Source organism: Aquila chrysaetos, chromosome 13, assembly GCF_900496995.4.
Source record: "Aquila chrysaetos chrysaetos chromosome 13, bAquChr1.4, whole genome shotgun sequence".
Classification (NCBI taxonomy): Eukaryota; Metazoa; Chordata; class Aves; order Accipitriformes; family Accipitridae; genus Aquila; species Aquila chrysaetos.
In genome coordinates, this window is record NC_044016.1 from 12,579,533 (window position 1) to 12,606,592 (window position 27,060).

The window sequence follows — 27,060 nt, forward strand, 5'->3', positions numbered from 1 at the left end:
AAACATCAGGGCAACAAGCCTTGTAACATATGCCCTGTTCTTCCTCTTAGTCCAAGCAAATACAAGGACATTTTCTCACAACTGAGCAGCAGTTTCCCTAAAATCTGTACTGCCCAGCAAAAGTCCTTAGAGAAAGAGCAAAACTGAGCTTGCACCAACCAGTTGCAAGCAAGCAACTCATTTGGTACAAATCAGTGTTGGAGAAACAGTCCCCCTTTCCATGCAGAAGTCTGCAGTCACCAATAACATATGATCAGACTTTACAAAGCAACTCCTGAATAGGAACCCAAAAACCAGCACCTTAAACTGGTACGATTACAGCTCCAAAGAACAAGAAATGTCTTTACTAGAGCACTAGTAAAGTATCATCATATTCCAGCTCTACTGAACCCCACTTAAAGGCGCATACTTTCATCTCAATGCACCAGCCAGCACAATTGAGAAATACAACTTTTCTAACTGGAGAAGCTCCAGCATGAGTCACTGCAGCTCTATTGCCTGAGGTTTTTCAAGCCAACCTCTACTTACATCAACTGAAGGGATGGCACTCCATCATAAAGATAGCTGCCATAATGAACAAATGCCACCATAATTTATTTGATGCTTAATTAGTCCTTCTCACATTACCTTGGCTTCTTCCACAGCTGGTATGCGTAGAGTGAATAGCAGGATAAGGGAGCACAACCATGTCAGGAGTGACAGCTGGAACTGGGCCACAGCAAATGAAACAGTTGCATGGAACAAAATGACAGCAAAGCCCTTGACTCCCAATAACAACCAGCAGGCAGCCATTCCATAAACCATCAAGCACCATGGTTTATACTGTTAGAAAAAGAAAAATGAACAATTTTTAGTGTTGTTATTTCTAAAGAAAAGTAAAGCACTTGATATCTGTGCTGTCCTACACAGAGTCTGTAGTAGAAACAAATGCAGTCAATAAGGTTAAGAACACATAGGAAACAATACAGGGAAACCCAACTGTATCCTTTAAGATGGAAGGGAAGGGGTTTCTGTAGCAGCATGTGTGAAATCCAGAGCCTCCCTGATCTGGGGTAGAGCATAACTTCCTCCTTTCCTTCCCCAAACTAGCAGGTGTGACACCACACACCTGTCATTTCCCACAATCACACAATCATTTAGCAATCACACCAAAACCCAGGCAGTCATCACTTCACAGTCTTGGAAAGGAGTAACTACACCATTCTTGTGTACAGGTCACACAACACTGGTTAATGGTTCACAACAAAGCACAGGCTTTCATGGGTTGGAGGCTGAAGTCTCCAAACACTAAGGCAACCTACATACTCGCTCTCACTTGTGCATCATTACAGACCCACTCACACAATTCTCCCCACAGAATAGTATTTCCCACACTCAGCCTCAGTGCCAAGTTCCCATGCCCAGAGTAAACCGAAACCCACAGAAACTCCCTGCTGTGAAGAAAAATCTATACATACCTTCTCCACCAGGAGCCTGGACACTTGTGATACCAGGAGGTGACCAGCCAGAAGCCACAGTATACGTTCCCTTCCCCATTCAATCCAGTAGCTCCACTCAAAGTCCATGGGGTCCTGGGGAATCAAGGGAACTGGTCAGTATGTGTAGCCCGCCATAAAAGCTTGTTCTTACATGACAAGGAAAGATCTCTAACACACTAGGTCTGTTACCCAACACCACAGAACTCTGCATCTGAGGAATGTCATTTCAGCAATCCAGTTGGATTGCTTACAGCAGTGATCTCAGACAGCACCATTTTGCCTTCCAATGGTGTGAAATTCAGAAAAAGAGCTTCAGATGGTGTTGTGACTCCTAAGCCCAACACTGGTCCTGAACCTGACAGAACAGCAATCACTGCTTTTCACCATGAACACTGGGGAGCTTTCTAACCACAAAGCTGGTAGGGAGGCACCCACACACACCCTCCCTCCTCCCCAGGACATAGGGAGCAGACTGGTGACTACACAGAGATGCAGCCTGGAACAAGGGTCCCACTTCTCAGGGCTTCTCAGTCCAACACAGGACTTTGGTTCCTGTCAGGAAGCTTCTCAGGAAACAACAAATTAGTCTGCTACTACTGTTCCTGACCAGCTCTTCAAACCCAACAAATTCACACCCCTGCTTGCCCTGATCCTTTTAATTTTAGGATATTTTTTTTTTTCATTTAGAAAGAAAAAACAAAACCATTTTGGACTACACTTAACCCATGCAAAGTTTAGCCAGGAATTTCTTTTTTCAATTTCTGTTAGCTTTTTAAGCAAGTCAACTGCAAAGCAGAGCACTGCCTTCCCTGTGTGTACCCCTCACCTCTCGTGAGGGATTCAGAGAGCTCTGCTCTGCCTTGGAAAACCAAAAGCTTGGGTGAAAAGGCACCTTGCTAGTAGAGAAGTTTCAGTCCCTGTTTCAAAAAGTCTACATGGGATCAGATGAAGTCAGGTCAGCTGGAGATTCCTGTGACACGGGGTTTTCATCTAAATCGGGTAAGAGGAATCAGCTGGTAGCTATCCCCCATACAGAGCCCCACTAAAAGTTCATCTCCACAAATGCTTTATACCTTTCTTGAAAGCACATCAAGGGTCCCTTACCAGCAGCGATGGTGGGCCCAAACACCAAAATACTTCCACAGACATGCACTCCTAGTCTTGTGTAAGTCATCCTCAATATTAGTTGCATGCACTAGTTGCACTTCTTCAAAAGGATGTGAGGTCGAAAGCAAGCGGGGGGTGGGGAAGGGTGTTGGTTTTTTGTTTGGGATAGAGCGGTGCTAGTGTTCTTATTAATTTATTAAGACCAACCGTGTTTCTTTAAGCCCTTACACCTCAAAAATCTGTTCTCCTCTATGCTGGACTACAGGCCAACCAAGAGGAAAATGCATGTTCACTGATATTAAGCATTAACCAAACCACCCAGTCACAAGAAAAAGGCTGAAGAAAATGTCAAGGGTAGTCACAGCTTTTAAGGCCAAACAGTAAACCAGAAGGTTAAGTGACATAATGAAGGAGAAACACTTAGGCCAGGGATCAGGAAAAGAAACAAAACTTTGGTTATGATTCTTAGATCTAGACACACCCAGCAAGTCCCTCTTCCTCACTAGAAACAGACTAAAATTAGCTATGAATATCCAAATCTGCAAAGTTACCACAAACCTCTGAAGCTAAATCAGAAGCTTGGGTGAGCAAAGTGTGTGGAAACATGATATCTGCACTATTGCCACAAAATAAAAGATGCTGGTATCGGTCACCCACCCTACCTTTTTGAGGCCCCGAAAGAGAGTCCCTGGTTCCAGCCCAAACCGTCTGTCCATCGCAGCTTCATATTCTGCAGAGAAGAGCAAACCTTTACTAAGAACACCACAGCCAGAGCAGGAACAGTCAGGGATGTGGCCTCTGCAACACATTACCACATTGCCTCTGCTGATGGGGACACTCAGAGCCAGGGAAGGGCACACCACCATGTCACCACTCACCAGGTAAGCTGCCCATTCAAGCCACAGTTCTGCCCTGCAGCAAAGTCACCGAGTTGCCCAGAAACTATGCTTTGATCCCCCCTTGCAACAGGGGCAGTAGCAAACAGCAACCAACCTTTTACCACACAGGACCTGCACTAATCCTTATTTCCCCTCTTTCAGGGCTGCCTGGTTTCTCCCACCAGAGCAGAAGGACACGCAGACCTGACAGTGACCAGTACAGCACGAAGCTGCTCAGAGAAGCCACCTCCAGAGCCTGGTTCCATGCAGCGTTTTGCCATTTCCACAGATGACATGCTGCACACATGGGTGCACAGCCCTATACCCCTTTACCCAGCACTTCCTTCACTGCCCTGCAAGTGCCTTTCTGGCACTCCTGTTCTTCCGAAAGCCAGCTAGGGTCATTAATGTAGAACACCTTGCTGATCAAAGCCTAACAAGATGCAGTGTACATTTCCTTAACAAACCTCTCTAACTAGCTACACTTCTACTAGATTATACCACCTTCATTTCCCACCATCATTTGCTGATATGCTAGAACACAGCTTCTTTTCATCTACAAATTGTATTTAAATTGTTTAAAACCCCACCCCTGTTCTGCACTACTCAGCCCCACTGAACCAAAGCCAAGCCACCATACCAGCTACCAAGACATTACACAAAGCACAGGCAAATATTTGGAACCAAACTGACCCCAAAGCTGCACAGACAACCCAGACATTGCTCTGAGCCCACAACAGGAGCCCCAGAGCTCCAGGCAGGGCAGCACTCACCTGCCCTGGGACCTCCCCAGGGTTCAATCCCCAGCAAGCACCATCAGGAGGCACAGCTGCTTCTGAACCACCCACTTCCAAGGGGCTGCAGGTGAGAAGGCTCAAGACTAGCCAGGAAAAAAAACAGTTCAGAGCCAACATTCATGCACTTCCCCCATTTGAGTAGCTAAGCTTCAGAGGTCTCCCTCATCTCTTCCCTGACAGTCGAGTGCCAGGACACCATTGCCAAGGGCCCTCCCAGCACCAGAGGCAGAAAAGCCTTGGGAAAAGCCCTCTGCCCAGCTGGCACCGGGCTACCACTTCCTCACACAGGGCTAGTTTGCGGCCAGGAAGAGCACAGGCACTCCTTGCAGAAGAGCAAAGTAGAAGCCAACCCAGAGAGGACAAGTCAAGCCCAGCAGCCTCACCAGCCACAGGCAGGAAGCACTGCAAGAGCGAGCACGTTCGCATCACAGACTTACTTTGAGACACTTGGTGCACTTCGTAGAAAGCGTAGAGGTGAGAGCCCACGGCAAGGACCCCATAGAGACACATCTCCCAGGCCGGCAGCAGCATCGGCCTAGGAGCCGCTCCCCCGCAGACCCCGCCGGCCGCCTCCCTGCGGGGAAAGAGAGAACGGGAGAGGTTTCCCCGCGCAAGAAGGACGGGCACCGAGCAGCGGGACGACCCGCACCGGGCGCCGCGGCGGCGCAGCAGCCGCTCGCCGGGCCCTCGGCACGGCAGCGGCCACCGAGCGCGCTTCAGGCCCCCGCGCTGCCGGGGCCCTACGGCGGGGCGGGCTCAGGGCAAGGAGGCGGGCGGGCTCCGCCGGCAGCTGCCAGGAGGGGTGGCGAGCCCTGCCCGGCCGCGACGGCTGCAGAGGCCCCGGGGCCGAGGGCTCGGTGCGGCCCAGGCTCGGCGGGGCCCTCGGGGCAAGCCTAGGGCCAAGGCCGGACCCCGGCTGCTCTCGCCGACCTGGGACTGAAGGGAGTAGACGAGGGGACCCCGCTCCGCTCCGCCCCTTACCTGAGGGGGAGGGGGGGCTCCGCCGCCGGGAGCGGGAGCGGCCGCCGCAGCTCCAGGCGGGCCGAGCCGAGACTCCAGCCCCGCGGCGGGCAGGCGGGGCCCCGGCGAGGGGCAGCTCCAGGCCAAAGACGCCCCCGCCGCTCCACAGAACACCCGGCCCCGGCCCCGCCCCCCTCAGAGCTGCGGCCACCCCCCGCGGAGGGAGGGCGGGAGCGGGGCGGAGCTCCCGGCCCCTGCGCGCCCCCCTCCCGGCCGCCAGGCGGCGCCGCAGCCCTCCCGCCGCGGCGGAGCGAACCCCGCGGCGTGCGCCGGTCCCGCCGCGCCTCCCGCTCCGGGGCTGCGGCTCCGCCCGGCCCCGCCGGGTTCCCCATGGAGAGGGGGCTTGGGCAGGCCCCGCTCCCGCTTACTCGCCGGCTGCGGCCCGGCCGGCGCGTACCTGGAGAGCTGCGGCAGAACTCGTTCGCTGAAAAACACCGTTGTCTTCGGGCATGAAACGCGCAATGCAGGTCTGCGTAGATCTGCCGAGAACCTGTCAGTTGGCTTACATCAAACGCATGAGCCGTTTGGGTAAGAAGTTAGCGTTCTGGTCTGTGTTTCCATAGCATTTATCACGACCTGACTGCGGATGCAGGCACCCTCACGGCTGAGGGATCATAAGGGAGTATCACTTGTATAAAGGTGTCCTGGGAAGAGAAGTGCCAGCTTCAGTCTTTTACAGGAGCTGGGACAAGCTGGGGGCATGGCACTGGGAGACAGTCAAGTGCTGCAAGGAAGAGTGAAAACACAGACGTCTTCTTCAACGTATTGGCCTCTGAAAAGTTGTTCTAAGAGATGTTGTGTAAATTAACCGTGAAGTAAAAATGAAGGATTGTATTTGGACCAAAAGGCTGTCCGTAACAGCCTCTCACAGACTTTTTTCCCCTTGCTGGAGTGCAGGGTACACTGATGCAGGGACACTGTTTTTACTGTCATCATGACATAACTTGAGAAATTAGCAGGTCTGAAGAGCACCACCAAAGCAGGAACGTGGGGCTGGAAGTACTGGTGCTGACAACCACCTCATGGATCAACCTGCATTTTAGCAAGGGGAGAGGGTTCCCTCCTCTTGGCACTTCAGACATAGCTAATGAGCCTCACTGCTCTTAGTGTTAAAAATACAGTGACTTTCCAGCCCAAAAGGTTTGGGCAATTTATGCTCATCTGATCTTGCATCATGTGACTTTTATCCCACTCTGTTGTTGACATCAGTGATGTCATTTTTTAGTGGGGGAAACGTTTCATATCCTTTTGGATGTTGCCTTGCTGTATCTTTAAATTGCTCTTATAAAATAGTATTTCAGTTCCCTTGATCACCTTGAGGCCTTTTTTGCCTATTCAAATTCCTGTTTCCTGATCTTTGAAAGCCAGGCTTGTGTCTGATACTCCAGGTGAAGTCTCACTGGTACAAGGGGTTGTTTTTCCTGTCTGAACCAGACATGCATCTCCCAATGTCTCCAAGAATCAAATCTGTCCATCAAAGCCAAGTGGTGGTCTTTAATCACTTTGCCTTTTGCCTCCAGTTTTTCTTCCTTCTCTCTTTGCCAGGCAATGACTCACCTTCAGTTTTCAGCATCAATTTTGATAGCCCCTAGATGTAAGATATTGTATTTGCTCTGTGGAACTGCCGTAAAATCTCAAGGTCGGGTACGTTCTCCTCTATGATACCCAGATCCTCTTCTCTGCTGACAGTGCTTCCCCAATTTTTGCCCTCAGCAGGTTAGTCAGTACCTTCTCCCCCCAAGAAATACGACAACACCTGCAAAACAGCACCAGAACAGCAGTACTGAATTTGTAAAAACATTCCCACAGGACTGCAGCCGAGTTACGGCCACTAAGGGTCAGCAGAGCTTGTATTTTCCTGCAGTTTTGTGGTTTCTGGTCAACAGTGTAAAGTCGGTACAGGCAGCAGGCCCTCTAGGTGGCTGCATAACACAAACAGTATGCATGCAGGAGCAGTACTGCGGCTTCAAAAAGGGAAGAAGTATAACAAGTTACAGCTTTTACATCAGCTTACACTGAAAAGTACATCTCTGTCATTAGTTATGTGGTGACATCCAGGAGCCCATGTATGCTCTGTGACCAGGTGAGCAGCTACCCTTCCACAAAGGTCACTGCCAAGCCCATGGAGCAGGAACACTGACAAACTCTGACAACGGTCCCAGCTGGAAGATCTCCCTGCCTGGACTTCTACATTAGATGATTTTTTTTTCTTCCCCACCCTTATTCAAAGGATTTTATATAGTAAAACATGACAAGAATCTCAGTGAATGACTTTGCAAGACTAGCTGTAAACTAAGCTGCTGAACATCGCTGGCACAAACACCTATGCATTGACACAGCCCTCACTATTTTAGATGCCACGAATAAAAAGCGAGTTCTGCTGCTGCTATACTCACTGACAGGCAGTGGAGGAACCTGAGAGCAAAAACTCTAGAAAGGCCACAGCGGAAAGCCCCACTTCTCATTTGCTCAGCAAGGACATAAAATTTTTTAATCTCTTGCCCTGTGTCCCAGCAGCTGCACAGGCCTGGCAGCCTCATCAAGGCATCTGCCCTTTGGGAAGAAAGTGGTGTGATGCTGTGTACATGTCTGGCAGGTTTCTCCGAGGCCAAAAAAAACAATCTACCTTGGGCAGAATGATGATTTGTGATGGTTGAGGTGTTTCCCCAGGACAAATTCAGAGCATCACTTCTGCTTGAAAGTTTGCACCACTCTTACTCACCGCCAGAATTGCTAGAGTGCAAGAGGCAACAACCTGCCAAAGAGGTCCATGTCTGTCTTTGCTACTGGGAGCCAGCAGGAAGGCATCCAGTCCCCACCATGGCTTTGATGAACAGTGGAAGATGCAGTGCCAGCCTCCTGCAGATCGGTTCAAGCATCACTAGAAGAGAGTACGTCTCTAGCAGATGTTCAAGTCCCCTTTTTTTATTTCTATCTCTTCTGAAGCTGGTATGGCACCTGAGTTGGAAGTGTTGGGTTTTGACTGTAAAGTTCAAATGCCATTTGGTTGGAGTCTCACTTTCTTATGTGATTAGCTATAGATGTGATCATCAGAAACTCAAGCAAACGATTCCAGAATCAAGGAGGACAGTGGTAGTGGGAGGCCTTTTAAAAGAGCCCTTACTATTGCCTTTCCGTGCAAGTTCTGCTGAGGTGACATCATTACAGAACTCTTCATTTCTAGGGCCTAGTCATGTCCATGGGGACAAGGCAGGGTGGGGGTGTAAAAGGCAATGAGGTGGGCAACTGAGGCATTTTGCAGCTGGGAAAGTAAACTGAAACTTGTGTTTTTGAGGAAGTCCTTTTGTTCAACTTGTCATTTGTTTCGCATGCGGCTGAGCCAAAATGTGTATTTATGAATCCAGCAGTAGAGTCCTCAGACAGGATAAAGCGTAGGGCTTCTCACTGCTTTTCTGAATGTAAAGTTCCCCTGGGAATTACAAGCAGTGCCCTAGAGCTTTCCCTCATAGGTTGATACCTTGCAGCATTGAACTAAGCCTCTTGTTTTCATTCACCCTCTGGAAATCACACAGTAATGCCCCCTGCGTGTAACATCTGAATGACAGGACATGATCAGCACCCACTGAGAGTCTGCAGATTAGAAGTTCAGCAGCAGACAGGAGGATGAGCCATGTATATTTAGAAGAAATCACAAGTATGACAAGAAATATCCATATAGCAAAACAACAGTATTAAAATGGGGAGAGTCATAAATATAAAAGGTGTGGTATTTACAAAGAGAGCCAAGTGAGTCTTCCAATTGTCAAGCTAAATACGACACAACTGAGGTTAACATGAACCCTCCCTCCAGAGATCTCAGGCACGGAGTTATGGACTCTAGAGAGACAACATGCAAGTTTGCCCTTTTCGTCTTGTTTGGCTTTGCTTAATGAAAAGCAAACATTACATGAAGTTGGTTAGCATTGCAGATAGCCCCATCTTTACAGGTTCCTCTCTCTGACCCCCAGCCCTGAAACTGGCTGTTTGTGAAGTGCCAAGCATTTTTTTTCCCCATCATCTTTAGCCGTATCTATGTAGACATTGTTTATAACGAGATCCTTGCAATCACAAAGTCAGTATTTCTGTGCATGCAGATATAATCATTTTCCTGGCTTCCTTTTAATGAAATCCCTTGCATCTTTGAGAACTTGTTTCATGCTCTGAGGCTGGAAAATTACCATCAGGCTTCTGACTGGGGATTCATAAAATTACTTTTGGAAAAAATACAGTAAATTAATACAGTATTGTAACTAAGCAGCTCACTGTTGGATTCATGCTGAACATCTCAGAGGCTTCCTCGTCAATACACTACCTGCTTTGCTTAACTAAAGCTCTGAAAACCATGGCTCCTGGTTAGAGCCTTTTAACAGATTTCTTTACTGATTAGCCATTCTTTCCTCCAATGAAAACAGTATTCTAAGTGAAGTCATACAGCCTTGCTCTCACCATGGATGTAGAGTCCACTTGTGCACAGTTACTGTAGCTGGGGTGAGGTTCAACTGTGCTACCTTGATCATGTCTGAGTCTTAGTTAATCATGCTTAAGTATGAGTTTCTAAGTAGTCAGCTATTAAACACAAAGGTTTTTCTTTTTCCACAATACTCCTTAGAAGTTGTCTAGCTCTAAGTGTGAAATGATGGGAGTTAAGGGGATGGTGAGTCAACTCCTACATACCCTAGCCATCATATTGAAACCTCCTGTGATTCTTAGCAAGGAAGTGGATAATCCACTACTGGAGTATTTAAACACCTCAGTATTTCAGTATCTCAGTCATCCTTGGGCAGAACGGATGGTCCAGTCCAAACATGGGAGAAGGGATTCTTCAAAAAATCCCTACATCAGGTATTACTTTTCTTACCATTTTTAAGTAATAGTGGAATGAAATTCAGAAAAAAGGCCATATCACAGCCAGTTTAGTCAATTATAATTTACATTATTACAAACAATGGCAAGACTCCCACCTGACCTCCAACAGGGCAAGGAGCTGACAAAATGTAAGTGATCCAAAAGGTGTTTTAAATTTAGTTATACTGAGGTTGTAAATCAGATGCAAATCTCATTCTATTATGCCACATTATACACATCTTTTCCAGTGGTGTAAGAAATTACTCCTATCTGTGCACATCTATATTTAATCCATAGCTATATTCCTGAAAACATTGCTTTTTTAATCAATTCAGTGAATGGAATAAATGTAGCAAAAAAATACATCTCAGATTACTGTATGATAATTGACAAAAAATATTCAGACAGAATAGCCTCTCTCACTGCCTACTAAGCAAATTTTATAAACTCTCCATCTCTTCACATTGCTTTGCTATATGAACAGCCAATCATATCAGCTACCACAACCACCTGTATTTTACTGACTTATCCCTTACTTCCTATCGTTTTCCATATCCTTGTAAAAGGGTGGGAATACATTCCAGGTTGATTATTTCTATTTGGCAGAATATTTTTCTTTTGTCTTTTTAAGGTCTGTGAAACTAAGAGGAGTCAGTGGACCTGACTGTTCACAGGATCACAAATGGAACCAATACAGCCTTGTTGAGTAGCCACCTGTTCAGACAGAACCAGCAGAGGACTCAGAAACTTCTCCCTCATAGCAATCTGGCAAAGATACAGACCTCACTCTTTTATGTCAACTTTCTGGTAGGAATATTATTTCTTACAAACATTTCTAAGTGGATTGGATACATTCCAATATCTTTTATGAATGGATTTTGCTACATCTTAATTTCATGAGCAATGCCAGTATTTCCGTTATTATTCAGGCTGCCCTCTCTTCAAGGACTGTCTTTTTGTTCCATGAGTGTGTGGGGCCTAGTCAATGATGCCTTAATTGCCAATTGTTCCTTCTAACCTCTACCACAATACAGATATCAAAAATTCCCTGAATACCCAAGTCAATGCAATTATATTCATGGCCACAGTCATGAATGCTCCGTGGCTACCTGGCACGTTTGTGGCCTTATGGCTGCAGGGTCCCGTTCCCTTTACACAATATGCACACTTAGATCAGTCTGCACCTGCCTCCACATTGTGTTGTATATAAAAAGCTTATAGCTGGTTTCCTACCTGAATGCATGGATGACATCTTAAGAACTAAGGTAACATTATATTACTGGTCAGGAGGAGTCTTCCTGTAAGGATATTTCAGAAAACAAATGCTTTTTTATGTTTTATCTGAGAAGCTTTCTTGCTTTGTGCAGGGACTTCCCCCTAATTTGTCTCCATTTTATGTTTCATCTTTCCATGAAGAGAGGGTAGTACTGCAGGATGGGCTTCAAAGACATAAAAAAAAATGACTTTAGGATGCAGGTATCTTCTATTTTGCTTCTGTGTTTATGTAACAGGCCATAAATGTATATAAATGATAAGAAGTGCTCTGTCATACTTGAAGCATTTTTTAGATTGTTCTTGAGATTATGCCTTTCAATAGGAAAAAGAATTCAAAAGCTCTCTTGGTGCCTGTGCAAAATGCCAGCAACATCTCACCCTTTGCAGATAATCTCTTCATATAATGGTGCTAAAATATTAGCAAAAATTGCATTTAACTCATAAATATTTACAGCTATTTGAAATGACAAAATTTTGCTCTGCGACTAGCACAAATCAACTGAGTAACATTGTGTACAATAAAAAAGTGGGTCATTGCCAACTGTGGCTTATAACTGCAACATGATTTGCAAATACATCAAATTGCTGCCTCAGGACAAGGTGTTGCTTTCAGTGCACAATGTCTTCATTGACTACTGTAGATTTGGAATAGGTTTCACACTTCACATCTACCATAAACTGCCATAATCTTCCTGCTTTATTTAGTCCGAGTTGATAGCTTTTTACTGGAAAATGAGAAGAGGATTCACCTCTTTAAAACAGCACCTTGACATGAAAAATGAACTGAGTAAGGACAAGCCCATACAAACAATGCAAGCCCTACAAGACAGATCATCCTCTAGGCTGCCTGGAGGAGACAATTGAGAGTCATCATCTCTGGACAGTGGTTTACACAGCTGAGTCAATGGAGATTTAGTGCAAAATACAAAGACAATTGTATGGAAGACCGAAAACCAGAAAAATCCTTTCCCTTGTGAGTGTCCCAGATACTAGGCACAGCACCACACGTCCACTTTTTTCTCTTTTTGGCCCCAGGTATCCTGCATTCTTGTTTTGTCAGGTGATAGCCTTTCCATGGAAAAGTGGAGAGCTGTCTTTCCCCACCACATTGTTTTTCATGTGCTCACTTCTGTTATGGAGAAAAGTGGAAACTCTGAGGCTAAAGAGAACACAAGATCTGTCACTCTCACATTCTGAGGTTTGCTCTGAGCTTTAGGTTGTGCCAAAGGGGCCTAACCATTTGTATTTTAACTAGAGAGTGGTGATGGCTGCCTTGAGGGTGTGGAGAGCTGGACCTGCTCCGGCTGCTGGGGCAAGCGTACTCCTAGCAGCCCTTGGGGAGCACAGAGAGACCGTCACTGAACTCAGAGGTGACCTACAAGTTTTCACAGCCCTCCCTGGGACACAGGGAGTCTGCAAAGGAAATAAAGCAGAGCTCCAGGTGCCTGAAGATATTTTGGGTCAAAGAAGGAAATGTTAGAGCATTTCAGCACCACTGGCATTAAGTGGTTTTAAGTGGCAGTGTTCAGTTAGGTACCTCCAGTTTACCCAATTTCTGTTTAGATGCTGGTCCTTCTTTGGATTTAGCCCACCATTCACCTGGCTATTCACAGACTTTTCTCCAGAAGGGAGTTTCCAGAGGAAGGGTCAGACAATACACCTGGCTCAACTAGTCTCATCATTTAGAGTTGCAGCACATACATAGAGAACAAGGCTAAAAAATGAAGGTCTTCCATTCCACTCATGGTTGAAATTGCTTTTTATTTTGAAGTGTGGTCTTTGAGAAAACTCTGCCTTTAAATGCCATTTTTTGCTACTCATGTGGTCTGCTTTGTTCTGCTCCAGGCTTGCTGCCACCTGATCTATGGCTACTTTGGAACACAAAAGAAAGGCACTTAAGCTGCAGGACTGCTGCTGACCTACCATCAGAGGCAACTGCATGCCCGGTACAACTCTCCACTGAGTTGTCAGTTTGTTTGCAGCTGAAACACTCTGTGGACATTTTGAGTAAAATATATCGAACAATGTGTCTCTTCACCGTTTCTGTTGCAACATTCTTACCACAAGGAAACAGTGGGGAGCATTTTTGGTTTCCACTTTCTATAGCTTTTTCTAAGGAAATGCTGTTGTGGGTTGCTCTAAAAACACAGTTGTAGGTACTGTGGTATGATTTAAGCATTTAATCTGTCCCGATTACTTTATAACAGAGTGCAGAACACCATTCTTATGAGCTGTTTGTATTAAATCTCACACTTAAAATGCACTTTTTATCATCAAAGTGTTTTCCAAGCATTAATTTTCCAACATCTTATAAAATTACTTGGCAAAACAAAGTGATATTATCACCATTTTACAGATAAAGAAACTAAGGTGAAGAGAATCATAGTCAGAGCTGGGACTGGGAGTTTCAGGTTTTGTCTTGTGTTCAGAACAATACTTCATGCTTCCCCTCTAAAGACTAACTATTGCCAATAATAGTCTGACTTTATCATCCTTCAGGGCATGCTGCAAGGCACATTTGCTTTCCCAAACTGAGAGAAGCTGGGAGAACAGCTCTGGTAAGAAAGCCAACAAGCCTTCAGGTACTGGGTTATTAATGCCTGGGCGATGCCTGCTCTTGGAGTAGTCTATTTGGATAATTGTGTTTTAAGAATGTGCTGAGAAGTGCTTTGAGAAAAGTGTTCCTTTTTAACTAATGAATGTTTACAGGGAATAAATATGTTAAAATAATGCATCAGTATTCTTCACATCAATAGCTACTCTCATTTATGTCCATTTTCTGAAACGGGGGGAATCAACAGAAGAGAGGCAGATGAAACAATTGTAAGTATGACATATACCTTCTTGAAGGGCATAAATGAAGAAATTGCTAAGTTATTATAGCTTGAAAGCAAGTAATTTTTTTGGTATTTTCTGAAGAGCGGAGAAAATAGGTAGACAAGTATGATATTATGGTAAAAACTGCTTCTGGAGGGTACTTATGTTCCCTTTCTGAGGTGCCTGCTATCTGTGATTCCTCAAAACATTATTGTAAAGATGAAAAACATTCACTACAGCCTCTGAAGAATTTTAAAATTTGCACAATGTTTCAAGAGAATAAATGTGACCTATTAGCGAAGAATACTTTTCAACAGTAATTTTCAACAAATTGGTTTGTTTTCCACTACTGTATAACATCAGCGTCTTCTCTTTTTCATTAGAACTAGTCAATTTTTGAGGCCCTGAGTGGAAAAAAAAAAAAAAAGAAAAAAGAACATAATTGTTAAAAGCAGCTTAAGTGCGCACAGCACAAATTTTGATAATTTTCTACTCTGTTACCATTTTCATTCTTGGTATTGCTCTTTCTGTAGAAGAAACCAGCAAAATCTTGTTTACTGCCAATACCTTTCTCTAGTGTCCTCTGTGAATCCCAGATGTTTACTCACAAACTGTGCAGGAGCAAATGTTGTCTGTTTCCAAATGACCTTTTTTGATTCCCATTCAAAAATCTGCAGTCACTTAAACCTCGCCTGCTTGACAGTGCACACACCCACACAAACAGGACATTGTTCTCTATTCATCATGCTTGAAAACCATGTCTGAACTTGTGTGTTAAAAAAAAAAATCATGTGGACTTAGCTGTGGGATACATATTTCTTTGGTATGGCCCGCAGCATATTTTTTGTTAACAGCACACAGAATAGGTGCAGTGTAGTTTTAAAAATTAGGACAGGATAATGCTACTTTCCCAGGGCAATGCAGTTCTTTGCTAACATTGTTTCAGGATTTGGCTGACAGCATGTATTGACCATGTAGCAATTCAAGTGTGTGAATCAGAGAATCTCAAAGTGCCAGAGTCTCTGATACCTTACTTAGACTAGATAGTAGCTCTATTAGAAAATTAGATTGCGAATAAGTCAGCCTGAAAAAGGATGTAGATCAAAAGGAAAAGGTATCATTCCAGTTTTGATAGGTAACACTAGCTATAACCCAGAACAACTCACAGAGGACGCGGCGGCGGCAGTCCAAGGCTTCACATCTGGTACCCACAGAGACAAACTCCAAGGCCGGGAGTAGAATGAGCTACTGAGAAGTCCTGCAGCTGAGGGACAGCAGATACCGTGAGCCAATGGCAGCAGGGCAGGGAAGCATGTTTAAAACATTGACACGTTGTTCAGGGGGCTTTGGTCAAACTGGTACAAGCACCATTTAGTCTTACAGCTGCCCTCATATAACTGGTATAAGCCTACAAGCACAGTACCACCAAAATTGGGTATGATCTTTTCTGGGACATTTTCTGCCCTTCAGTAACACTTTGGCAGGCAAACAGGCCTGGAGAAGTACATAACCATTCCCTACTTCAGACTACACTTCTCCAGATTAATTACTTCCCAGCTGAGAAAAGTTTTTCCTAGGTATGAGAGGGAAGTTTTTTTCACATGTTCAGGTAGGAACATCATACAGGTCCAAATTACACTGTTTCATATATATAAATAGATCTGCTAAGTGTGGAGCTGCTTTTCTTCATTTGGACAGACACTCCTTAACTAAGGAAAAGGTATTTCTTCACCTGGCAGCCAAAAGGTGTGTTTTGTCACACACACTTATATGATGGTCTTCCAGGAATGATGAAATTACTCTGAGAGAAAAAGTCCAGGTTCATAATGGTCCACAGGAGCCTCATTTGACCATGTCTATCTTCTTAAGGGAGTTCACCTTTCAATTGGCATAGTACCAGAACAATTTGATTTTGAAGGTGTTAAACTGCTCTCTGTCCTCCATAAGCAGTAACTCTCGTTCACCCAGCAGTCTGTTCTCCCACAGATATCAACACACACTGCTCTCACAGCGAAATCGGAACTGTGTATACACAGCTACCAAGGAGAGCATTCCCATCCAGTTTCACCCCAACACACACTGTACCCAAATCATCTGGTCCCACTGCAAAGAATGAAAGCAAAAGCCTTGTGTGACTACCAGGGACCCTTTAGTCTCCAGGTCAGAAAATCATTTGAATTAATGGAACCTGCGAGCATGTTCAAGTAGTTTGCTGAATAGGACTGATTTGCTCAATTGAGACTTCTGTCTTTGAGGAAAGAGTCAATGCTACCAGCCCAGCTCTCCCAGGCAGCCTTACAATAACAAAACAGAGTGTGTTCATTAAGTAAGAACATGAAAATACCACCAGGTGAGTAAGCAGATTGCAGTTTCAGTAGTGTTTTCATCACAAACATTGTGATTTTTTTTTAATTATTATGAAAAGCTCTTTGACAGTGTAATTTTAAGTAAATCATTCTCTACAAAGCTTTTTTTATTTATCCTTTACGATTTCCATCATTAGATATTAGCCTCTTCAAAGGAAGAGCAACTTGTCAGAAAAAAATGCCTGTTTCAGAATTTAATGAGAACATTTATTCTTTCTTTTCTCTGAAGAGGATTATAATGTGATGGGTGAAATATAGAGAATAATTAGTCCCATTGGAGAGTAAACTCCAAACAATCTTTTCTCTTTTCACAATCTGAACTGGGTGAGCAGGATTTGGTTTTGGTTCATCAACCAAGGAAATTATTAGCTAACTCTAATTGCAAAATCTTTACCCTGGTAGATGTGTGAACCTTAAAACACCCAGTTTGGCTTTCAGATCCTCCAATCTGCTTCTAAGAAATTGCTTATAAAAATCCTCCTTCCACTATTGGGTTCTGGATATCATTGTTATTTTACAGCTAAAACATTCAGGGCTCAAACCAGCTCTACAGCTGGATGGGCAAGTTACTCTATCCGTATGTGAAATGTCACTTGATTAGCCGCCAAAGGGTTTTTAGCACACACAAATTCAGATGCTCAGCTGGTATAAACCTGCACAGCACTACAGACATGAACTAGCTAATACTTTTGTCCTTTAATCTCAGAATCCCTAAATTAGACATAACATGGCCAAGGGATCACAACAGACCAAGGATGAAAAAAAGATGCATTTACAATAATGAAAAACGCAGAAGAGATGCTCCTCACACTGTTTGTTTCAGTATATTCTTGTTTTTCATTAAGAGCAAATCCTTTAAAGTGCTGAGGGGATTTTTTCAGGGCACAATCTGTGGGAACCAGTGGAACTGTTCAGGAGAAGGGACAGAGCAAAGACCAAGGCTAAGGCAGTCAAGCATCACTGGCACCACGGGCATGAGAGCAAGAAGATGCGGTTGGCGTCAGTGTAAAATGAATTGGTGAGGGCTGGAAAACCAGCTGATCGGCTCTGCAAGGGAACTGATCTCCATGTCAGGGGTCTCATGTTATCTTGGCTTACAGCTACATTTGGCCAAAGTTTATGCTGGTCTTCGAGGCCTCTGGTAAGTCTGCTAGTGTAATCAAGTGGGATTTCAGATATGCTCTCCGACTGTTCAGCATACTGATGAGGCTAACGTGACACAAGCAGCACACAGATATAGATACCTGTGACACAATCCAGAGCCCTTCCACGCAGGCCTTTGGGGAAGGGCTGGGGAAACTACACAGGAATTTCTGAGTGTCGTTGTCCTGATTCACAGTCCAGGACTCAGTGCCAGACTTCCAGGTTTGTCTGGCTCCCAAAGAAGCCTCTGTCATCCGTGGTGTATTTTGAAGTAATCTATAAGGAAATGCAGTAATAGATTTTTTTTTCAGAGTGGGTATTGGTGTGGAAAAATATCTGGGTAGGGCATTAGTCCCCCGGGAAATTATATTCCGGACATTATATTCCTGAGATGATCCCATTTCGTTATCAGACTTGGGCCCTTTGCCTTAAGCCTGTGGAGGCTGGTTACAACATCAGAAAAGATGACTTATGTCTCTCCCCCCCCCCCCCCCCAAAAAAAATCAGAAAACAAAGAACTTTCTACTCCCAGTTCTAGAGGACAGGGGACTGGGAAAGTGAGTGAGTTTCAAGATAGCTGCTCATTTCCCTCTGTGACTGGAAACTAATTGCTGCAACCACAGAATACAAAATGAAAGGGAAGCAAGACATAAAAATGCAGGCAGTAACAGTCCTGGCTGCTAAATTAACAGAATTATATTATCTGTCTGCAAGACCATGCTGAAAACTTGCTGTATTCCAAATCATACTCTTTTTTATGATGGGTTGAGGCAGCATCTTGCTTTAGTTTTTCACCGCAAACGTCAAAAAATAAATGATTTAAACCAGACATATGGTATTTGTGCACATTTTAGGGCAGCTCCGATTTAGCAGATGCCTTGTATTAATAATATACAGTTGTGACAGGAAATGTGGTTTAGGTTCCTGGAAAAACATAAAAGCTAATTCCATTACTCCATTTCATGGTGCTTTTCCTCAAATGCTAAACTGGTTTTGATTATACTGAAACCTTATAGTGAGAAAACTTTGTCAAGAGTATTAACTTATCGGTGCTTATCCTCCTTACACGTGTCCTCCTGCTGACCTACATTCTGGGCTACCTGTGAACAAGCCTAAAACACACAGACAAAATTGTCCTACAAGACCTGGTAATGTTGCAGAGTCCTTTTACTAAGACTATTTCAATTATTATTTTGCCTTAGAGATACTGTGTTCTGCTTCCCATTCTCTATTTATTCTGCCTGAATAAAAGCATTGAAGACTTTCAGTTTAACAAAACATTTCAACAGCAGCAACCACCCCCCAAAACCTCTTATCCATAGTAACTAGACAAATCATGGTAATTGATCTCTAGAGGGAGTTTATTAAAAGCCTAAGCACAAACACTTTCCAGAACACTGCTGTAATAAGCATGAACTCAAACAAATGCTCAGTTTGCTATCTGCAGTTCGTCACTTGATACATTTTGAGCAACTGTCTTGAAAAGGGTTTTTTCCTGGGAAAAGGGAAGCACATTCTGGTGGATTAAGAAATAATACTGAAGTGAATTCACTTCAACTAAGTTTGTCTTCAATACCAGAAAACTTACACAGCTTATGGATCATTGTATGTGAACTAAAGTTATAGTAAGAACACGTTACTTCCAATGTATCTAAATACATATCTTTTTCACCAGTAAACCTCAATTAAGTCCTGAATTCAAGAGCATTACTCTGATGATTAGCAAGCTATTTTATAGCCAAAGAAGGATCAAATATTTAATTGGTACCTGACTGTAGAAAAGGATAATCCAGATGACAACAACAAGCAATGAAACAGCCCACACCACAAACACAGACAAACATCTACAGCTAATGTTGTGTTTGGAGCAAAAGCAAATGTCTGGAGGTGAATTACAAAATTAGAAAAATCTGCGTTTTATAAGAGCTTAACTGAGCTGCCCACAATGGAAAGAAAGTGCTTTGAGGTTTCACAGGGCTCAACCCCGCCCCTCCAAAAATCTCTCCGTCAGGGTATCAAATGACAGCACACTTAACCAATGAAAAAACTAATCAGAAGCATTACATCAAGCTTTCATTATTTCATCATGGTGCAGCGACACAACACTGGGATCTTCTGAAAACTAGTGTGTAGTTCCCACCCCCCACTGAGGTATGACATCCATGTGTGGATTTCTCCTTACCCCTTCAGCATTACAGTCTTTGTCATGGCACAGCTGATTCCTGTCAGTCTAAGTGTTTGTTGTGGCTTGTGGGATCTTAAAAGGTTCCAGTACTGTAGCAGGTTTGACCTGCACCTTAGCTTAGGTGTTAGGTGAACAAATGTATGAGATGACACCCTCCACAAACCTAAGGCTAGCTTTAGAAATCTGGGGATGAATCTACTGTACAGCTGACCAGTTTTCAGACGTGGCTATGGTAGTCCTCACAACAGTAATATTTGGGAATATCATTTGAATCACACAAGGAATCATGTTTACATACATTTTGGTTCAGGCAGATTAAGAATGCCACAAAAAAGATCCCCCCTCTGAACTCGTTGAGCAAACGGGGAATGAAAAATCTGTTTATCATTCTGAAATGTTTCCTCTACTGTTAATTTCATTGTGTACTTTTACTAATCTATAATAATCAATAAGAGTTTTCTGAATCATCCTTAAGATTTTCCTCCGCAAACCATACTTCTTCTTATCTATCTTGTAGCACCTGAAAGGGCAGCAAGTGATTTCATAAGTAAACAAGAGTCATGCTCTTTGCTATGAAGAAGTTTTGGTCTAAAAGGGAATGTCAATAGCTGAGGACTACAATTTAACCTTGCTCAATGCAAGTAGTAGAAAATGAATTGAACTGATGATTTGTTCTGAAGAATGTACCCTGAAGTCTCTGGTGAGGCCACAGCTGTTTGACATACATACATACATATATATATATATATATATAAATGCTTTTTCAAGAATTCTGCTCTACTGCTTCATACCAGAGCAGCAGACAGAAACAATGTCCCTCAGCTATCCTTCTGCAGGCCTGCATCAATACGGATCATAACAGATCCCTGGATCCTGTACCCACCTTAAAATCATATAGTAAAAAAATGAAGATTCTTATAGTAAGAAATTAATGGAATTAAATGTACTAAACAACTTCTTAATCCTGATGGTAAACATTGCAGAGGAAGATTGTATCAGATTCTGGAGAAACAAATGCACAAAATTTGAAACTGGAAAAATTCAGGCAACAAACTGCAAATTAGCAGCTCTAAGGATAGTTATCTCTTGGGTCAACCCTCTACATTACTGGGGCATGCACTACCACGTGAAATCCTTAAAGCAAGACTGAATTGCTTCCTTACAGTGTACATTGTCAGTCAACTACAAGACAGCTTTCACCAGGAAATCCTGGTGAATTTCTGCAGTCTGTGTAATGCAGATGATTAGACTAAATTATTGCACTGGTCTACTCTGGTCTTAAACTACATGAAATATCAAAAATGATAGTATATAAACATCAAGGGGAAAGCCAAGTATTTTGTATTAAGAAAATAGAAAACACCAGTGGAATGGAAGGCAGTATTTCAGCAGAGCCATGGCTTTGCCTAGTCAAGTCTTGAAAAGTTTCAAGTAAGCAGATTTCAGCACCTCTCTGGATAACCTATTCCAGAGATACAATACCCGCCTAATGGAGCTTTTTCCTAACATCCCATGTGAAAAATGATATTCCAAATACCAACACATTTAATTAATTCACTAATCAAGGCCTCCAAGAAAGAAGCTAGGAAAACCTAAATGAGTGTTTCACAGTTTGTGAAGAGCATCTAGGGAGGCTGAATTGCTCACAGGGATCTACACTGTACATACACATTCACACGGTTGACCTGTGACAAATTGCGGTGAGAAATTTCTGAGGATTTTCAAACTTACATCCCAGCACTTTTCAGAGTATGGTCTTTTGGGGAAAGAGATGTCAAATGGACTTCTACATTACCATTCTGAGCACTATATACATTAATGAGTGCTTTTATATACATATATACATATACACCCTCTCCAACACACACACACAAAGATTCTCAGTAGCAAGAAAATGTCTGTAAAAGCACTATAGTTCTGTGTTGATAACAGAAGTAATTTAACAGAAACATTTTGAGTACTTTATAAATTTTGGTAGCCCTTACTACACTATATATGTTTGCCTAACTAGAATTAAATAAACCATTGTGGAAATACTCATTTGTATGTATTTGAGTGCACGGGCATATGGTTGCAGCCAGTATTTTTAAATATGGAAAGGTATTCTTACAACTTCAGACAGTGTTACTAAGGGAAAAAATATCCTGAAAAGGCACCATAAGCAATTTGATAGGTAAGTGTTCATAATACACGTCGATGCAACTAAAGGATTGAATACCTGTGTTTGGCATGACATCAGATATTTTTCTCTGATTCCCACTCCATACTCCCCTGTATGTGGAAAGATATGTGTCCACCATAAGACTGAAACTGGATAGACAAGGATTTCCTAAATGTTGTAGACATGTTTCCATAGCTGCACTGCTCTAATAATATAGCTAGAGAAAACCAGACACCCTCCTGGGCCTGACTACAGCTGCTTTTGGTATGACACTGAAAGCACAGAATAAAGCAGAAAAGTTTATGATGAAGACCCCACTCATACTTCCTTTGGTGCAAGATACTCCCTCAGCAGGCTTAGTGAATAAGCATATGAGCAAAGGATCAAGCACCACTAAACCTCTGAGGTGCGCATCTGCACTACAACTGTAGCATAGTGCAGAGATGGCTAAGCTGGCTTTAAATGAGCTTGCTCAAGTGCTGGACATAGTCAAACTGCAGACTAGCCTGCCAAGAAGCAGGGTAAGCCCTCTGCTCATCTCTAGGCCATTGCAATTAAACTGATCCCAGTATGTGAGTCAGCTCAGGTATTTCCACAACACACTGCAGACTGAAGTGTGAACATGTCCTTTAAAGTGAAGAACCAGTCAAGGCTAAAAGAAGCTGAGAACTTCATCAGTGCAAACATGGAAAAGAGCTGACTTGACTAATTTATGTACAGTTGTACTAATGAAAGCCTAATTAAATCTAACACTTTGGAAAGGTCAATAAACACTGTTGCAGTTGGTGGATTTCCACCCATGACTACTGAGATTTATTAAGAAGCTTAGTTTTTCCGAGAAAGGATTACCAAGGAGAGAATACTGCCAATTTTTTATGTTTTACAAAAACAGTGAGTCTAAATCATTAGATCATAGCATTACATTTCTTCTGAAAATTCTGCTTTTCTATAAACGACCAAATTATATTTCAAGCATGAACAGAGCTTATGCTAATACAGAGGCTGAGGATTTTCAATGGAATCTGATCACATGATCTGATTTGAAAGGAAATCTCTGGGAATTTGGCAAGGGTACAGGCACAGTGGGCTCCTGTACCATAAGAATGACAGTGTACAAGCAATCCCCTAGGAATCACCTGAGGAGTTTATGAACTGGAAAAGACCCATATCAGAGCTGGGGGGAGGGGTGGCTTTGGAGCATATGTGGGATTATCTGATTTTTTTTTCTGGACACATGCAGAATTATGTATAAGATGCGGCCAAAAAGAAGGTTTGCATAATTAAGGAATATAAAATGTTGCTTCTCCTTGCATTTGGCTTTGTGGAATTATTTGACTATTCTATCAAAATTGATTAAAGTCTCTCCCTTTAGAAAGGGTAAATTAACTAAGCAGATATACTTCTGGTCAGAAGTCTTGTACATGCATACCCAGTGCCCTGGGTACTCCTACAAAATGTTGTTTCCTTTGCAGATTTTTTCTTCCATTGAATCCTTGGTCAGGAGAAGTACCAGAAGCTGCCATTTAGGAATTGATGCAAAGTGCACTTCATCCTCCTTTCATACCAATTACAGACTTCATATGCAGTCTTCAGGAGCTTTTCATTTTAATTTAGTTTCTGAAAAAAATTTATGGTTAACAGGTGGAGGCTAACAGCTTCTGATGAAAAAAACAACATATGCTAAATCTAAAGGTTTTGCTGTGTGCACAGGCATTGCTTGTTAAATGACATACAATATACTGAAAAGGCCCGATTCTTGCATCTGTAGGAGTTATGAGTAACACTGAAGAAGTGAGAGTCATGAGTAACACCAAACAAGTGAAACTCATTTCCACAACACAGAGTTGGTAAGTACCAACTCTTGGTGGACTGGTCATTTGTATTTCTACAGCCTTTCTGTGTCCCATCCTCAAGAGCAAAGACAGCTATGTGAATGAAGTGACTTCGAGCCCTGCAAAACTCCATGAAAAACTGTTCAGCATGGAGATGTGGATACAATCTCTGGCTAAAGAAACCCCTAGCTGCAGATTGCTAGAAACTGGAAGGGTAAACTGAGACAAACAAGACTGTACGCTTGTCTAGTATTTAAACTTTTTACCCTGGGCTCTGTTATTAGCCCACATCATGCACAAGACATTTGAACAGGCAAATCTCTGGTCTGACTCACGACAGCTGTTCTTAGGTTCAAAGGGAAGAGAACATGGCCCGACTTTTACTCAATCAGATTTGCAGCAAACATGAGAAAATGTACAATTGCCTTTGATTCTGGTCTCATTCACCATTTCAATCCTTCACCTTTCTGCCTGTGTGAAGCTTAATTAATTCTCTTATAGAGGCAAAGTGAATGTGACATCAACGCCACTGACCTCTAGTTCCTTGCTCCCCTGAACACATACTCACTGTTTAGCCTCCTAAATCTAAGATTTTGGACAAAACAGCAGTCACAGTCTGCCACAGCATGCAGCTCTGAAATTAAAGGCACAACTTAGCAATAATGTCATTTTGTATTTTAGTTTTGTATTATTCATTTAGTTTAACTTTCCAGAGTTAAGCAATGGGATATAAAGGACCTGGGAAACAGAGAACAAAAAGGCATGGGGAGCTCCATGTACAGAGTTGATGATGAAGATCTCACCATAAATCCTAGGCAGACTGGGTGCTCTCTAGCCACATCTTCATTCTGGATGATGGTGGATGAGTACCTCAGAGCACTATGTCACACAAATATAAACAGTCTGTCCTTTAATATGAGGCCTCATGGTATAGGTACATCCCCAAACACAGCAGTATGAAGCGAGAAGCAGGCTCCTGCACACACATGCCATGCCTCCCAGGTCTCTGCTCTCCCCACAGAGCCCCTCCCTACTCCACAGTACAAAAAGAGTGTGCATATAGTCCTCTTCATTTAGCCCTGTGCCTTGCAGTCACTGTCACTTTACAAGATTTGGCAGGCAATGTCCTACACCAACTTCCACCCTCTCATCTGAAATGGAGCAGGCAAACATCACTTAACCAGGTGACAATGGGAGAAAAAGCTTTGATACACGGACTTAGTAAAACCCAATGTCCTGGTTGCAAATCCACTGTAGTCCCATGTTATCAGAAAGAATTCCCACTTGTTTGAGAATCAGGAAGCTTTCTGCTATGCTGTTATCCTCCCTAACATGTACGGTCCCCCTGCTGCTTTGCTTTTCTTGTACAGTAATGCAGCACGTGATAAATCATGAAACTGAGCTGCCGATAACATCACACCTTTAACAAACTTGCTGACTGATGGATTCCTACCAGAGACTGTGTTCACTGAGCAAGCTTTAAATTTAGAAAGGCAAGTGTGTAGCTTGACTGAAGGGAATGTCATCCAAGAACTGATGATATTGTTAGATAAATGCCTGAAAGGACCAGCTGTAGTAAAGAATAAGCTCTCAGCATCTTTGCTAATGGATTGTGGTTCTTTCTAAGAAAGAAAGAAAAAAAAAAAGTGTTTTTATTATTCCAGTCTATTACCAGAATGTGCTATCATAGCATAGCATCAGGATATGCATGAAGAAACAGGAAAAGCATATGCATGGCAGGATACACAAGATACACATATGCATGGTAATGTTAATTTAAAATATAAGGGGAAAAATACTTCTAGGATTTCAAACATGTCCATTAAGTTAAAGTATCATCTGATATTTGAATAAAACTCTGCTGGAGTGAAACTGTACAACTGTCATAGATCACAAACCCTAAATGCAGCATTTAACAATGGAAACTGTAACCCTGTTGGGAAAAACAAATGAACAAACATGTGCCACCATAAATGTTTTTAGAAGTCTCTCTCCGTGCAAATATTGTACAGTTTCCTGATCTCCAGGAAAATGGAAATGGTGCTTTCTTTACACAAGGCTCTTCAGTGTTCAGGTCAGCAGAGGAAAAAGACCAGATCTCTGAGAAGGATCAAAGTTTGCCAGCCAGACCTCTGGTTTGGATTTATTCTCCTTCATTTCACCCTTGTCCCAGCTGCTTGTTCAGTAAAAGTGACTCCCTCCTCTCTCATTGCACTACACATTTTCACAGGAGTCACTCTCTTAGCCTAGATTCTCTGCATTTTGTACCAAACATCTCTTTTTTCCTTCCTCTCTCATTTCTCCATTCCAGTCTTCAATGTGGACTCTCCCCTGCTGGCATGGCACGTCCCCCTCGGGTAGCCTCGCTCTGCAGGGCTGCCATGGGGGCCTCTAGCTACACCATCCCCTCTGGGTGCTGCCAAATGCAGCCCCGCTGTTTCATTGCTGCCACAGCCACGGGCAGCAATGCAAGAGGAAACAGCGCCCAAAAGAATGCCAGGTTCCCTCCCGCTCTCTCCCTTGCTAGCAGCCATCCTGGCTAGGGGCTGGGGGGGCCAGGAGTAACGTCAAGCAGCCCAATGTGCCCCCACCACCTCTGCCGCAGCCTGCAAGTGCTGGCGGTGGGCAGGCCTGCCTGCTGTGGGAGATGCCGTCCAGGCTCTACATACACGTTTCTGTGAGCCACCCCTTGCATCGCATTGAGCTGCAACTGTTGTGACTGAAATGTCATCTCAAAGCCCCATCTTTGTGGCCCTGGGGATGACTCCGCCGGGGGCCACTGGGTACCCTCACCCTGGGACGCCCCTCCAGTGTGGCTGCGTGGGGCAAGGGAGGCCACGTATTGCCCATTTCGTCACCACCAACTATGCTACTCTCTCTCCTGTGACTTTCAGTTTCTCTGGGAGATGTCTGGAAGTGTATTTGCACTTAGGGAAATTCCTGCTTTGCTACGTGGCCCGCAGTTTTATCATGCTTATTCTAAGAGGAATTAACACTAAATTCCCAAGCCCATTGTATTTCACATTGCCTGTGGAGAGAACCCCCAAACAAGCTTATTTGAAGCCCTTGTTTTGTCTATTACTTATTTAGCTGCCAGTGACAGAGACAAGTCTCCAGGGAAAATGGTATTTTGCAGGAACTTGAATTTTACTTTAG

The 27,060-nt window shown here is 43.5% G+C and overlaps 1 protein-coding gene and 1 long non-coding RNA gene across 3 annotated transcripts in view; one reads left to right on the forward strand and one right to left on the reverse strand.

Moving 5' to 3' along the window:
• Window positions 1-5,405, reverse strand: part of HHAT (hedgehog acyltransferase) — a 185,164-nt gene extending 179,759 nt beyond the window's left edge. Inside the window, exons 1-5 of one of the 2 annotated variants that reach the window (XM_030035714.2) lie at window positions 5,242-5,405; window positions 4,698-4,834; window positions 3,248-3,315; window positions 1,458-1,571; window positions 628-822 (exon numbers count right to left, since the gene is read on the reverse strand). In XM_030035714.2, the coding sequence (XP_029891574.1) occupies window positions 628-822; window positions 1,458-1,571; window positions 3,248-3,315; window positions 4,698-4,791 (471 nt within the window). In that variant the 5' untranslated portion in view covers window positions 4,792-4,834; window positions 5,242-5,405. Of the gene's footprint in view, window positions 1-627; window positions 823-1,457; window positions 1,572-3,247; window positions 3,316-4,236; window positions 4,344-4,697; window positions 4,836-5,241 lie in introns of those variants that run through there. The other variant, XM_030035713.2, reaches the window with a different exon arrangement.
• A 145-nt stretch (window positions 5,406-5,550) lies between these two features.
• LOC115350268 lies at window positions 5,551-14,530 on the forward strand. The gene is made up of 3 exons (XR_003926366.2): window positions 5,551-5,808; window positions 10,757-10,932; window positions 13,246-14,530. It is a non-coding gene; the product is annotated as an uncharacterized LOC115350268 (long non-coding RNA).
• The last annotated feature ends 12,530 nt before the right edge of the window (window positions 14,531-27,060 follow it).